The sequence below is a fragment of the Citrus sinensis genome, chromosome 6, assembly GCF_022201045.2.
Source record: "Citrus sinensis cultivar Valencia sweet orange chromosome 6, DVS_A1.0, whole genome shotgun sequence".
NCBI lineage: Eukaryota > Viridiplantae > Streptophyta > Magnoliopsida > Sapindales > Rutaceae > Citrus > Citrus sinensis.
In genome coordinates, this window is record NC_068561.1 from 21,198,072 (window position 1) to 21,211,515 (window position 13,444).

The following is a 13,444-nucleotide window of genomic DNA, read 5'->3' on the forward strand; positions in this document are numbered from 1 at the left end:
ATAAGAAATACTATAACAAAAGAAAATAAAACAAGTTTCGAGTGTACCTAAATGTTTATTTTGATAAGTTGTTAAATATTTTAATAAATAAAAACATAATATTAAATTAAATGCAATAAATAAAATTATATTAATTTAGTAAGTTATTTTAATCTTAAACAAAATAATTTTAGTATAGTTAGTTTGTAAGATAAAATTTATTAATTAAAATTTGTTAACATGAAGATTGATTATAACGTTTTATAATAAATACATTTGTAGAGTAGTGATAGAGTTGGCTCTCTCTCATACCTTAATACGAGCACAATTGCGTACCATAAGATTATCCTACATTTATAATAGTAAAATAATATAAAAGAAATTATATTATAGAAAATTCTAAATTTTGAACAAGATTATTTTAATACCATTAATGTGTCAAATACATTTTAGTATAAATTGTGATTGCGCCAACTTTTTGCTTTATCTGTCTAAAGTTGTAACAGCCCAATAATTTTGACACTTGGTGCAACTTTGAGTAGTGATATTTGATCCTGAATTTCTTTCACTAACCCTTACTTTTTAATTAGTCTCATTTATTTTCACAATTACCCTCGTTAAACAATTAAAAAAAATAAAAATTAAGTATAAATGTATAATTCTAGAAACCCTAGCCACTTTCTTCCACCAAAGCCACCACCTCAAGCCGTCAAACCACTAGCCTTAGATGTCGATTGACCCTAGCTACTAGCAAATTTCCCAGCAACTGCAAACTAATACCCCTCATCTATTTGAATTGATTTTAACGAGGTTGATATAATCGTATCAAAATCAAAATGATATCAAATGAAAAAAGGCAAAGAAGAATTTTACTATAAGAATCAAGAAATTATAACTTAATTGGAATGAATAGCAAATAATGAAAATAGGCTAGCAATAAAAAGGCTGAGATTGAAATGAATGAAAAAAAAAAATGGTGGCTTAAAGTCATGACAATGGTAATTGAAGGTGGCTAGGATTTCCAGGATTATTTTTATTTTTTAATTAAATTTTTATCTTTAATAAGGATAATTGTAGAAATAAGTAGATGTAATTAAATACTGGGGGCTGGTGAGAAAAATTAGGGGGGGTCAAGTATCACTACTTTACAATTTTTGTGCTTTATAGTTTGCCCCAATTATGTCAGTCATTTATCTTAATTATTCAACAACCCTCTAATGTCTATCTATATTCAGTAAAATCTCCGTAACTTAATAATGTTAAGACCATACAAAAATCTATTAATTTAGAAAGATATTAATTAATGGATAAATTAATAATTTATTAATTTTTAAAGTGTATATAAAATTTAATGAACATAAATGTAATCGACTAAAAATTAATTGTATTTAATCATTCTAATCAATGAAATGAACTAATCCACTAAATATAGATTAAATTAACAAAAGAAAAATTCAAAATCCTTGCAATTTTAGAATTCAACCTCAAAGTTTCTATAGGTAAGTAAAATTAGAAATGAGATCCAACTATAATTAAATTTCAAGGAAAAAAATAGGTAACAATAAATTTATATTTTATTTAATAAAATATCATAATAATTATATTTGTAAACTTTTTTAAAAAATATCTTACTAATTTATTAAAATTATTAATTTAACCTATCAACGCAAGTAGAGATGATTAAAATTTATTATATAATAAAGGTTATTAATTTATAGATATCATACTATCCATGAAAGTTCTCAAACAGAAACCTATCTATTTTATAAAGTAGAGACATTGTTTACAACACCGTAATTGAATTTGTATTTTTAGGTCCCTTTACAACGCCCTTTTATAACGATGTAACTTCTCTTTATAGCATTGTACGTAAAATAAGTATTTGTGCTGGAGAATGGATGAAAAAAAAAATATTTGTCATGACCTTTCAATAAAAGTACGTTTATGATTAATTTTGCACGCCTCATAATAAGTTCAGTCCTCACTATTATGCTTATTGGTCAAATTTCACACGTCTTTTTTCAAACCCAAGTTTTTTTTTTTGGGGGGCATATCTAATAACACGAGAGAATCAAAGAAAATTTAACATTTCTAAATTCTAGAGAAAACAAGAGAAATTATTTTTATACAAATACAACGCTAATGATGGTACTTTAGAAAACAGAAAGAAATTGCTTGTTTTCGGAGAGAGCCGAATTTGATAAATGGAAGAAGCACGTAATTTTTTACCATCCTCTGAATGTTTGAGCTGCTTGATTTGCGGATGAAAGAATTGGTGAAAGAATTGGTTCATCAATTACGCTTGTGCAGGTTCAATTTCTTGGTTCCATACACATACAACGAAGCATAGAAGCTTACTGCACCAAGAATCAAGAACAAAGCATAGCAAAAGCATGCATTATAGCACATGAAAATGAAAAGAGGCCCTAAATTCCCCTTCTTAATTCTGTACTGGAAATAGATGCCGTAGGCAAATATGAAAATAGCAGTTGATCCCCCTCGGAACACAGATCTGCAGCCATAGACAGATAAAATTTAAGTGCATCTATTCTATAGAAAAGGGGGTAATGTTAATGATTTTTGAGAACAATACCTCCACCAAAAATTGAAATCTTCGCAGGACAGCTGATAAGAAGTAGAAACTATTGCAATCACGGTAGTCATTATGATGATGCAAACGAAGAATCTAAACACAGTGAAATATGCACCGCAGACTTTCAGAAACAAAAAGCTTGCATAGATTTCATCCATATCTCCGAGGAGGAAAAGGAAAGGCAAGAGGCCCCCAAGGAGCATTTGAGCAGGTGTGCTGATTAACCAAGACTGCCACCAAGGGATCACCATTTGAGTTGTTCTTGTGGCACAATATTTCCCAGGTTCATAATTGGGATGTCCCCTTGTACCTCCTAGAATTGTGAAAAAACAATTTCCAAGTCCCCAAGCAACAAAAGGTCCCAGTGGAGTGGCGCTTTCAGGTATATCAGCAAACCATGCAGCCGAATTAACAACCACAAGTGTTAGGAACACTGGGACCGTGTAGAGAACAGCAGTCTGCATAATACATTCTCTCTGCAAGAATCGTAATTCACCAAATGATTAAAAGGACATGAGCTGATGGAGGAAAGAAGAAATATGATACAAGAGAAGTGGAACTCTTACCCTGCCAAATGTGGTATATGTACCATTAAATTGAGTAGCTAAGTAGCCGGGAAAGTAAGATGAGATACAGTAAAGTATCAAAACAAATATATCCTGACACTGTTGGCTAAGATCGCAGGCATAGAAAACACCTAGGCTTGCAAAAAAAGGGAGAAGGATTATCCTGCATAAAACATGCTTTTAATGTTTAGGAGGAGTGAGAATTAGAGGTTGATAATTGCCTTCTCAGGATCAACTGACTTATTTAAGTGGAAAGGAAGTAGAAAATTTTATATTAACTATAAAATAGTAACTTTGTTGAGGTTACTAGCGTGCAGCAAAATAAGCACCAGATTTAGGAATCGAAACAATTACATTAAAAGCTGCTGAGCTCCAATGGCCAAAATGGCACCATGTAAGGATGAATACGGAGGGCGCCAGCAATCATCGCCATGTACCTTATACCGAATGCCATTTTCTGTTAATGTGATAACTCGGGGAGGATACCTGCAGGTGATGAATATTAAGGTGAAGAAATGATTAAGACCTTCATGATCCTATGATTAGTTAATAATCAGGGTAATACCTGTCGAAATAGTTCTGAAGATATGGATCAATTGCCACAATCAGCAACATAAGCCAAATGCAAAACATGGCTCCCCAAAATATCAATGACTCTTTGTCTTCTGAATCTCTCATGATTGCAGTTTCATTCTGGTGGACAGAATTTGTGGGGTTGCTTTTAACTTTCCAGTTGACGGAATAGGTAAAATTCACACTGATTTCGGCATCTTCAGTGATATCTACCGCCGATTTAATATCCGGCAGAGCATATATGCCTACAACTTTGTTCTCATAGTAGTAGGGATAGAAGTTAATGTGCTTGACAAGATAATATCTTGTCCTTGAATCGACAGTGAGGCTCTTTTCTTTTACAATCCCCACAACTCCCCGCAAGAGAATATTGTTGTAGTACATATGGTAGTCGACTTCCTTGCTAATAGCATCCCTAAACTTTCTGACTTCATGTGTTTTCAGGTTTTTCTCACAAAGGATCTTGTCTACAGTTTCCACCTTGAACTTCAGCTCATATTGTGTTTTAGTGAAGCAATCACCTTTTACAATTTCTTCAGTGGACCTCATCCTGTTGAGTATTGGATCTATACACAATGGAAGCTAATATTAGTCATAACTTGATTGATAAAATTCTTAATACATTATCAAAGTCATGTAATTAAGATCGTGATCGAGGACGCTATTGTTGCTCTAATACTAGATATCAAATAAAAATCTAAACATGTACCTCCAGCGGGGCAGAATGGTAAATCAAAGTAGGACTTGGCCCCACTGCAAGAAGAAAAAGCAGAGCAATATCTGTTATCATTTGGTTTTAAGTAATTCACAATGTCAGCAGCTGATCATTGCATTTCCAAGCATGAAAAAACAAACACACAAGAATAAACTTTTTGAGTGTTCCTGTTTGTTTCTTTTTTACTTTCTTTTCTCAGGAGCCAAACACAGTAAACTCATATTTTAAAAGCGAAGTACGACTTATATAGATCTTCTACGAGTTAAAAAAACATCTAAAACAGAATTCTTAACCCTCTGTATAATATCCGAGAAAATGCAAGAAATGATTAAGAATCAGATCGTCAGGACTCAAAATGCAACTGAAAATAAGAACTCAAGCAAAACAGTTTCACATTTTTTAGATATCATTTCCATTTTAACTTCTCTTCCGATTTCTCATTGATACCAAACCAGATGATCGTCTATTAATCACTGAGTTAGGTTTTCTAATTTCCTAACGCAAAATTAACAGAGTACACACAAACTCTTTGAGATGTTACTTTTCTTTTCTTTTCCTCCATTTTCTCATCAACCAAACACCACATTTCGTACAGAATTACTTGTCATGAAAAGTGATAACAAGCCAAAAGAACAAAATAATCATGAAATTACTTCTCCTGATCTCCTAATCACAATATTAAACAACAAAATGCAAGCAAAATGGATCGCTGAAGAGATCAGAGTAACATAAACACTTGAGATAGCAAACAAACAACGCAGAACTATCAGATTTCATTTTCTTTTCTGTTATTGTCTCAGCAACCAATCAGAAGATCTAAGACCACGTTTAGTATCGGGTAAACAAATTCATGCAAAATCAAATCAAAATAATAGTTAAACAGTTAGAAGTTAAAAGGAGCAATCATTAATAAAACGCGAGTACTACCAGCCATCGGCACGCTGAAAAACTTTGCTAGCGAACAAAGGAATGAGATCTCCTTCTTTGAGCTGATGAGGCTCGAGAACTTGTGAAGTCAGCACCGGCTTCAGATTTTTCGTCGAGATCAGCATAGGAAGCAGGGCAGCTATCAGTATCAAGACAATCAAGCTTGTTCTTCGATTCATTATCGCCATTGTTGTACGGACACTCGAGCGAGGGAGAGGGAGAGGTTTTCGAATAAAATGAAATGGAGGGAAATTTTGTTAGCGTTAGGTTGAGGTTTTTATAGCCAGCTTCAGACTTTGTTACGAGGATATTTTCAATCTCAAGGTGTAAATCTCGACCATTAAAACCTCTTGAGATGTTCATCATGATTGTAATCTGATGAATAAACGTTGTGAGTTTTTGTTGATACTAATTGAATCTGTTGAGCGAGGCCGAGGCGGGTAGTCCGTTAGGCAGTGGTTATTGTTATGGAGAATTGATAATTCACCCTGGCGGTGACCTCGTAGAGATCAAGGCAGATATTATTGAGCCACGTAGGTATAATGGTTGTTATGCTTACTTATTGCCTATTTTGGAATCGTTTGTTGAACAAGTTTTAACGAACGTCATTCGAGCAATTGATCCAAATCATGCACAGCGCGGTTAAAAGAATATGCATGACTCATTGTCAATGGAAAGTTCACAAAATTTTTGTTAGAATATGTCCCTGCAACAAGCTTCCTAGATACAAAGACTAGGACGCTAATCATGTTCCTGTAGAAAACAGAAACAAATTGCTTGTTTTAATCAGAGCAGAGTTTAATTTGCATACGGAGATTCAGGGCTTATTTGGGATTGTTAAAGAATCAAAAACTGAACCATCAAATGCGTTCATTCCAATTTTCAAGTATCTAGCTATACATTCCAATCGACCTTTACAAATTGACAGAGACTATGTGTTTACACAGACAACTGAAATCTCCATAAAAGTAACCAAAAACATGGGCTAATTCTCACTGTATCAGACAAGTAACAGTGGAATCATCAGTTGCGCTTGGGAAGACAAAAACGATAATAGGCTTTGGACGCAAATAATGAAGCATAGAAGCCAACTGCTCCAAGAGCCACAAAGAAAATACAGCATAAGCATGCGTTATAGACCAAAAGGTAGAACAGATTCGGAAAAGAAATCACTTCGTTAACTGTGCAGCAGAAATAGATGCCGTACGCAAACATGAAAATAGCAGTTGATCCCCCTCTTAAAACAGATCTGCATAAATTCAAGCCCATCAATCATCAATCATGATATAAGGGAAAAGGGTACAATGACAAAATATCCATGAATTGATTATGCTAAGAACTATACCTCCACCACCAGTAGACATGCTTCCCACGCAGTTGATAAGCTGTAAAACCCGCTCCCGTCAATATAGTCCTTATAATGACCTTAAAGAAGGATAAGAACATTGCCCTATAGACGCCACAAAGTTTCAGCAAAAACAAGATTGCGTAAATTTCATTGGTATTTCCGAAGATTACAATGAAAGGAAAGAGGCCCCCAAGAAACATCTGAGCTTTCCTGGTCGTGAACTTAGATTGCCATAGAGGGGTCGGAGGTCTTCGAGATTGTAATTGGCGGCCATATGCTATCTCAATATTCTTAGGCAGAGAAAGGGCAGCCAAAAGTCGAGATACACAGAAAAATATTGCTGTAGTCCAGAAATTAGCAGACTCAAAAGCAAACTTAGCCACCTGGTTGACTAGCAGAACCATTATGAACATCTGCACACAGTATAAAATGTACTTCTTCTGCAAGAAAACCATTCACCAGATGATCAAAAGACATGAGCTATAACTGTATTATCTGAACGGAAAAACAAGAATATTACTTCACAAGAGATATGTCTTACCCAGCTATGTATGTTTTTTTCTCGATCCGAACCATAAGATGAATCAATGCACCCATAATACGAACATATCAAGCAGTATACAAGCACAAGTGTAGTTATGGGGCCAAGATTGCATGGATAACGAACATCATGAATTTCCAAAGGCCATATGAAGAGGAAACCGAGACCTGCCCTGCATTGGTATATATTAAGGCAAAAATATAATTAGGAACTATACACATTTCATACTAACTTTGCATTAAGATCAAAATGTGAAATTTCTATCAGGGAAGTTATTGATGAAAAAAATTAAGTCAGTGTATGTACCAATATATTTAAAGGGATCTCAAGCGTTTTATAGCTCATTCCTTTTTCATAATGAATTAAAATACCAGGATTGTGCAAAATACTGTTGGTATTACTAGAGTTTCAACATAATCTTATAAAATCATGCAGAACTGGAAAAATGATAAAAGCATACAAAACCCAGAGTTATGTATGGAATTGATCACTGAATATATAGTAACTTTAATGAATTCAGAAATATGCAACAAACTAAGTACCGGCGTTAAACTACAGAATGATTACATTAGCAACTGCTGAACTCCAAGGCCCAGAATGTAAGCAAGTAACCACGGATTTGCAGGGCGGAAGCTTGCATCTTTTGGTACAGAACGGAAGCTGCAGGGACAAAAATTAAGATTAAAAAAAAGCCATTAAGGCCTCCATAGACCTATGCTTTCTTTAAGAATTGTTAGATGCCACAATACCTGGTCGTGAGAAATTCAACCATTCCCTTAGCAAGCGTCAAAAGTACCAGGCACAAGTTGAGAAACCAAAATATCAATAAACACGATTCTGAACTCCACCACTGTTTCATTGTTGCATTTCCATTCTGGGAGATAGATTTTGTAGGTTTAATTATAGAATCTTTCCAGAATACAGAATACGGAAACCTGACTCTGATTTCGGCATCTTCAGTTATATCAACTGCGGAATCTAAGTCAGCAACAGAACTTATGTCTACCACTTGGTTCTCATAGTACTGGGGATAAAAGTCAATGTGCTTAACAAGATAATAACTGGGCCTTGAATTGAAAGTAACTTCCATTGGTTTAACAAACCTCACCTTTTCGCGCAAGAGAACATTGTTATAGTACATATGGTATTCGGATTCATTACTGATGGCTTGCCTAAACTTTTTCACTTCATCTTTTGTTAGGGTTTTCTCACAAATGGTCTCCCGAACTGTTCCTACCTTGAATTTCAGCTCATACTGAGTCCTAGTAAAGCAATCACCGGATAGAATTTCCTGAAGAGATTTCTCCCTGTTGGGTATAGGGTCTGTACGCAATCCATGGAATTTCAGAATAATCACATATAAGTTAGGTGCATGGAGATGATCACAACTACCCCTCTATTGAAAATAATGTAATGATAAATGGAAGATGTAATTGTACCTCCAGGAGGACAGAATGGCAATTCACAGTAGGAGTACGCCTCACTGCGGAAAGAAACCATGTACATCAACCGAACAGCTGAGAGTTTAAAATGACTCAGTACAGAGTTAGTATTCCCTTTCTTTTTTTTTTTTCTCCAGCAAAAGATTTTGGGACTAATCAATCTAGATTTCGTTTGTTTCTTTTGTCCTTCATTTTCGAGGGAATCAAGCACAAAGTCGATATACAGAAGCCCATATAGGGCTTCTAGAAGTTATAAAACATCCAAAACAGAACTCTTTGATGCTCTGTTGGTATTCAAGAAAATATAACAAAAATTAGATTTCACCACCATGATTTTTGTTAGTTCAGATGACTGAGACTCTTATCTTTCATTTGCACCTTTCTTTTACCCCCATTTTCTTATCAACTAAACAAAAAATTTTGTCCAAAAACTTAACAAACAAGTCAGTAGATATCAAACCAAATGGCAACTATGAATCATTGAAAAGAATCCTGAAGCTTCACTCCCTTCTTTCCCTCTTCTTTCTGGCCCACCAAATTAATTGATATCGGGCTAAATGAACAATTAAAGCCGTTGATTTACTTTTACCAATCTCCTTCACACGAATTAGTTGACAGAAAACACACAACTGCACATGATCTCAATTTCTTTTACTCTTTCTCCATTTTCTCATCAGTCAAACAGAGAATTTCCTTCAAAATTAACAAACTAATAATATTGATATCTGTCCAAACAAGCAAGTAAACTCCTCAAGATTACTTTTTCTTTTATGTACGTTCTCATTAGGCAACCGCAGAAAAGCACAACTTCCACAAGAATTCATTTTTCGTTTCTTTTCCTCCAGTTTCTCAGTAACCAAACGGAAGATACCAAAAAATTATCGCAAGTTAAGAGGAGGGAATACCAGTCATCGGCATGCGGAAGTACTTTGTTAGCGAACAAAGGAATGATATCTCCTTCTTTCAACTGAGGCTCGCGCGTTATGGAGAGTTCAGGATGCCGCGTGGAGGTGACCATTGGGAACAGAGCTGCTATCAGTATCAAGACAATGAAGCTCATTCTTGAATTCACAATCACGGCCATTTTCGTGCAGATACTAAAGACTGATAAAGAGAAAGAGAAAGAGAAAGAGAGGGAGAAAAAGAGAGAGGCTTTTGGTGCTTTGAAATGGGAGGGAAATTCTGTTGGTGAATTAGGTCGAGGTTATTTATTTATAAGTGTAGTTTCTTGTGATGAATTTTATATTTTCATGATGTAAATCAAGATTGTGATGTGATGAAATCAGACGGTTTGAGCTTTACTTGACAGTTATTTTGTGTATGAATTTGTCCCGCCTGAGCGAGGCGGGTAGTCAGTTAGGCAGCTGTTATCGTTGCAGAGTAGCTGATTATTTTAGGTGTAGGTGACGTGGTAGAGTCACAGGCGAATGTTATTCAGCCACACCAGCATATTTGTTATTGCGTGCTCTACATAATGTTGCGGACCGCCCAATTCGCTAGCCCAATTTGCTCACCAAGAGCCCAACACAAGGTCAAGAGTGCTAGCTTGGCCCAATTCCGGAAAGTTCTAGGCAACTCTAGCACATTGAGCTTGTAAATACTCTAAAATTCTCCTTACAATTCCAGCACATGTAAATAGCTAAGAAGTGGTAGAATTCTCTAGAATCTCTAGAGCTTGGCAAGCCTCCCCTATAAATATGGGATGGCATTAGGCATTTGTACACAACAACAAGCATTGAGCACTCAAGCATTGTAATCTCTCTTTTGTGCAATACAATTTCTCTTATTCGGCTCCATTGCTCTTTTCTAGTTCGAGAAGCTCAAGGCTTACTTAGCAACATTCGGCAAAGTTGTCTAAGTGCCGCACGGGTTAGCTGCGCAAAATACTCATCCCGTGACAAGTGGTATCAGAGCTAAGGATTGCACGCATGCAAGTTAGCTCACGAGCAATGACCAACCCTTCGAACGTAGCACAAGAGGGTGTTGTTGGTGTGGATGTTCCACCGGAACCAAGTCGCGGCTGAGAGGGAGAACGCGCCCAAGGCAAGACTCGCGGCAAGTCCAAGGCCCCATCCGTGGATGCGTTGGAGCCTCGTGTGACTACTCTCGAAATCGCATTGTCTGCCGCTCAAGATAGCCTCGAGGGATTGGAGGAACGAGTGGACGGTCTCGAGGGAGAATACGCCGAGTTCATGGTGGCAATAAAAGCTCTCATCCAAGAGCAAGCGAACACTCTCCAAGGTGAGTTTTGTTCTTTTCATGATGAGTTGCTCAAACTTCATAGCTTTGTTCAAGATGAACTACGCGCTGTCCGTGCGGAAGTGGATGAAGTCCGCTCGGATTGGGCATGGCACAAGCCCACACTCTCCGCTAGTCCAGCTTCCGCAAGCACGAGTGATGCGCGCCGCATTGAGGTGCCAAAGCCCGACACATACGATGGCACACGCAATGCCATAATCGTGGACAATTTCTTATTTGGGCTTGATCAGGCATCGAAAGTGGGCACTGCACCCACCTATCTTAGAGGTGCTGCACAACTATGGTGGCGTCGCAAGCATGGCCAGATGGGCAAGGGCATTTGCACCATCGACACTTGGGCCAACTTCAAGCAAGAACTCCGAAAGCAGTTCGCCCCAAGCAATGCGGAAAAGGAAGCGCGAGCGCGTTTACATCTCCTCAAGCAATCGGGACTACATCAACGAGTTCACTACCCTTATGTTGGAGATAAGCGACATGTCCGACAAAGATTCACTCTTCTACTTCCAAGATGGCCTCAAGGATTGGGCCAAGACCGAGCTCGATAGGCGGGGTGTTCAAACACTTGACGACGCCATCGCCGTTGTAGAGTCGCTCACCGAATACTCTACCTAATCCAAAGGCAAAAAGGCCAACCAATGCAAAGGTGAGGGAGAGAGTCGCAAGGACAAAGGCAATAACCGCAAAGATTGGGGGCAGAAAAAGCCGCCTAGCAATAAAAGCGGGCAAGGAAAATCGAAGGGCAAGAAGGAGGCGCCAAAGCCGCGAAGGCCATGCTTCATATGCAACGATCCTCATTGGGTACGCGACTGTCCGGAGAAGAAGTCACTCAACGCTCTTGCTGCCCAACTCAAGAGCAACCCCACAATGTCCATGGAGGAACCCCAACTCAGCATGGGTTCTCTCCAACACCTCGGCGCACTTAATCGCCAACAGCCCGCACTCAAAGGGCTCATGTATGTCAGCACAAAGATAAATGACCAGTCCGTTCGCGGGCTGTTAGACACGGGAGCGACGCATAATTTCGTGTCCGTAGACGAGGCCAAGCGCTTAGGCCTCAAGGCTACCAAGGAAGGAGGCACGATGAAGGCTGTGAACTCACTCGCCAAGCCAATTGCGGGAATCGCACAAGGTGCGAACATTACACTCGGTACGTGGAATGGAAAGCTTGACTTCTCCATTGTGCCCATGGACGACTTCAAGATGGTCCTCGCCATGGAATTCTTCGACTAAGTCCATGCCTTCCCGCTGCCCGCTACAAACTCCCTAAGCATCCTCGACGGGAGCAAAGCATGCATGGTACCCACGGAGCGAGGCAAGTCAGAGAAGAAGACATTCTCTGCCATGCAATTCAAGAGGGCTTTTAAGAAGGACCCAAACTTCTTGGTCTCCATTTGGGAACTAAACGAGGAAGGAGATTGCAAAAACAAGCTAAGTCAAGTCCCTCTGCGAATTCAAGCCTTCCTCAATGAGTACAAGGACGTGATGCCTCCCGAACTTCCGAAGAAGCTCCCACCTCGACGAGAGGTAGATCATGCGATCGAGCTGGAACAAGGCGCGAAGCCACCAGCCTTGGCGCCCTACCGCATGGCGCCACCCGAACTTAAGGAGTTGCGGAGACAACTCAAAGACTTGCTGGACATAGGCTACATTCACCCCTTAAAGGCCCCATTCGGTGCACCGGTCCTCTTCCAAAAGAAAAAAGATGGACGACTATAGAGCGCTCAACAAGATCACCATCAAGAACAAGTATCCGATTCCCTTGATCGCGGACTTGTTCGACCAGCTTGGCAAAGCGCGGTACGTCACCAAACTTGACTTGCACTTCGGGTACTATCAAGTGTGCATCGCCAAGGGAGACGAATCGAAGACAGCGTGCACAACAAAGTATAGGTCTTTCGAATTCCTTGTGATGTCTTTTGGCCTTACTAATGCACCTGCCACATTTTGCACGCTCATGAACAAGGTGTTCCAACCATTCCTCGATCGCTTTGTGGTCGTGTACTTGGATGACATCGTGGTGTATAGCACCACGCTCGAGGATCATGCCCAATACTTGCGACAAGTCTTCCAAGTACTCCGAGACAACGAGCCCTTCCTTAAGTTAGAGAAGTGCTCGTTTGCCTAACAAGAAGTAGAGTTTCTTGGCCACAAGATTACGGGCGGGAAGCTCATAATGGAGAACGCCAAAGTAAAGGCCATCCTTGAATGGGAACCTCCCACGAAAGTGCCCGAGCTTCGCTCATTCCTTGGGTTAGGTAATTACTACCGCCACTTCATCAAGGGCTACTCTGCCAAGGCAACACCTTTGACAGATATACTCAAGAAAAATAAAACGTGGCATTGGTCCGAAGAGTGCCAACGCGCATTCAAAGAGTGGAAAAGAGCAATTTTGGAGGAACTCGTCCTTGCTCTTCCGGACCACACAAAGCCCTTCGAAGTTCAAACAGATGCCTCAGATTTCGCCATAGGTGGAGTACTTATGCAAGAAGGCCACCCTATAG

The 13,444-nt window shown here is 38.7% G+C and overlaps 2 protein-coding genes across 2 annotated transcripts; both read right to left on the reverse strand.

Moving 5' to 3' along the window:
- Window positions 1–2,271: 2,271 nt before the first annotated feature.
- Window positions 2,272–5,541, reverse strand: LOC107177517 (transmembrane 9 superfamily member 5-like). The gene is made up of 7 exons (XM_052443802.1): window positions 5,354–5,541; window positions 4,421–4,464; window positions 3,704–4,277; window positions 3,493–3,624; window positions 3,139–3,301; window positions 2,573–3,048; window positions 2,272–2,491 (listed from the first exon to the last, which is right to left on the reverse strand). The coding sequence occupies exons 1-7, from the start codon at window positions 5,539–5,541 to the stop codon at window positions 2,272–2,274; spliced, it is 1,797 nt and encodes a 598-aa protein (XP_052299762.1).
- An 804-nt stretch (window positions 5,542–6,345) lies between these two features.
- Window positions 6,346–8,742, reverse strand: LOC127903128 (transmembrane 9 superfamily member 2-like). The gene is made up of 7 exons (XM_052443803.1): window positions 8,682–8,742; window positions 7,992–8,565; window positions 7,810–7,902; window positions 7,243–7,414; window positions 6,699–7,141; window positions 6,527–6,602; window positions 6,346–6,444 (listed from the first exon to the last, which is right to left on the reverse strand). Exons 1-7 carry the CDS (start codon window positions 8,740–8,742, stop codon window positions 6,346–6,348), a joined length of 1,518 nt encoding a protein of 505 aa, XP_052299763.1.
- Between the last annotated feature and the right edge of the window lie 4,702 nt (window positions 8,743–13,444).

Bases quoted from the DNA above. Each gene is read 5' to 3' on its own strand.
- LOC107177517 (XM_052443802.1), bottom strand. From the start codon at position 5,541: ATGGCGATAATGAATCGAAGAACAAGCTTGATTGTCTTGATACTGATA. The intron at 3,302-3,492 runs GTAATTGTTTCG...TGTTTTATGCAG, and splicing joins GGAGCTCAGCAGCTTTTAAT to GATAATCCTTCTCCCTTTTT. The intron at 3,049-3,138 runs GTAAGAGTTCCA...CGATTCTTGCAG, and splicing joins CATATACCACATTTGGCAGG to AGAGAATGTATTATGCAGAC.
- LOC127903128 (XM_052443803.1), bottom strand. From the start codon at position 8,742: ATGGTTTCTTTCCGCAGTGAGGCGTACTCCTACTGTGAATTGCCATTC. The intron at 6,603-6,698 runs GTATAGTTCTTA...GAATTTATGCAG, and splicing joins CATGTCTACTGGTGGTGGAG to ATCTGTTTTAAGAGGGGGAT. The intron at 6,445-6,526 runs GTGATTTCTTTT...CTCTTGGAGCAG, and splicing joins TCTGCTGCACAGTTAACGAA to TTGGCTTCTATGCTTCATTA.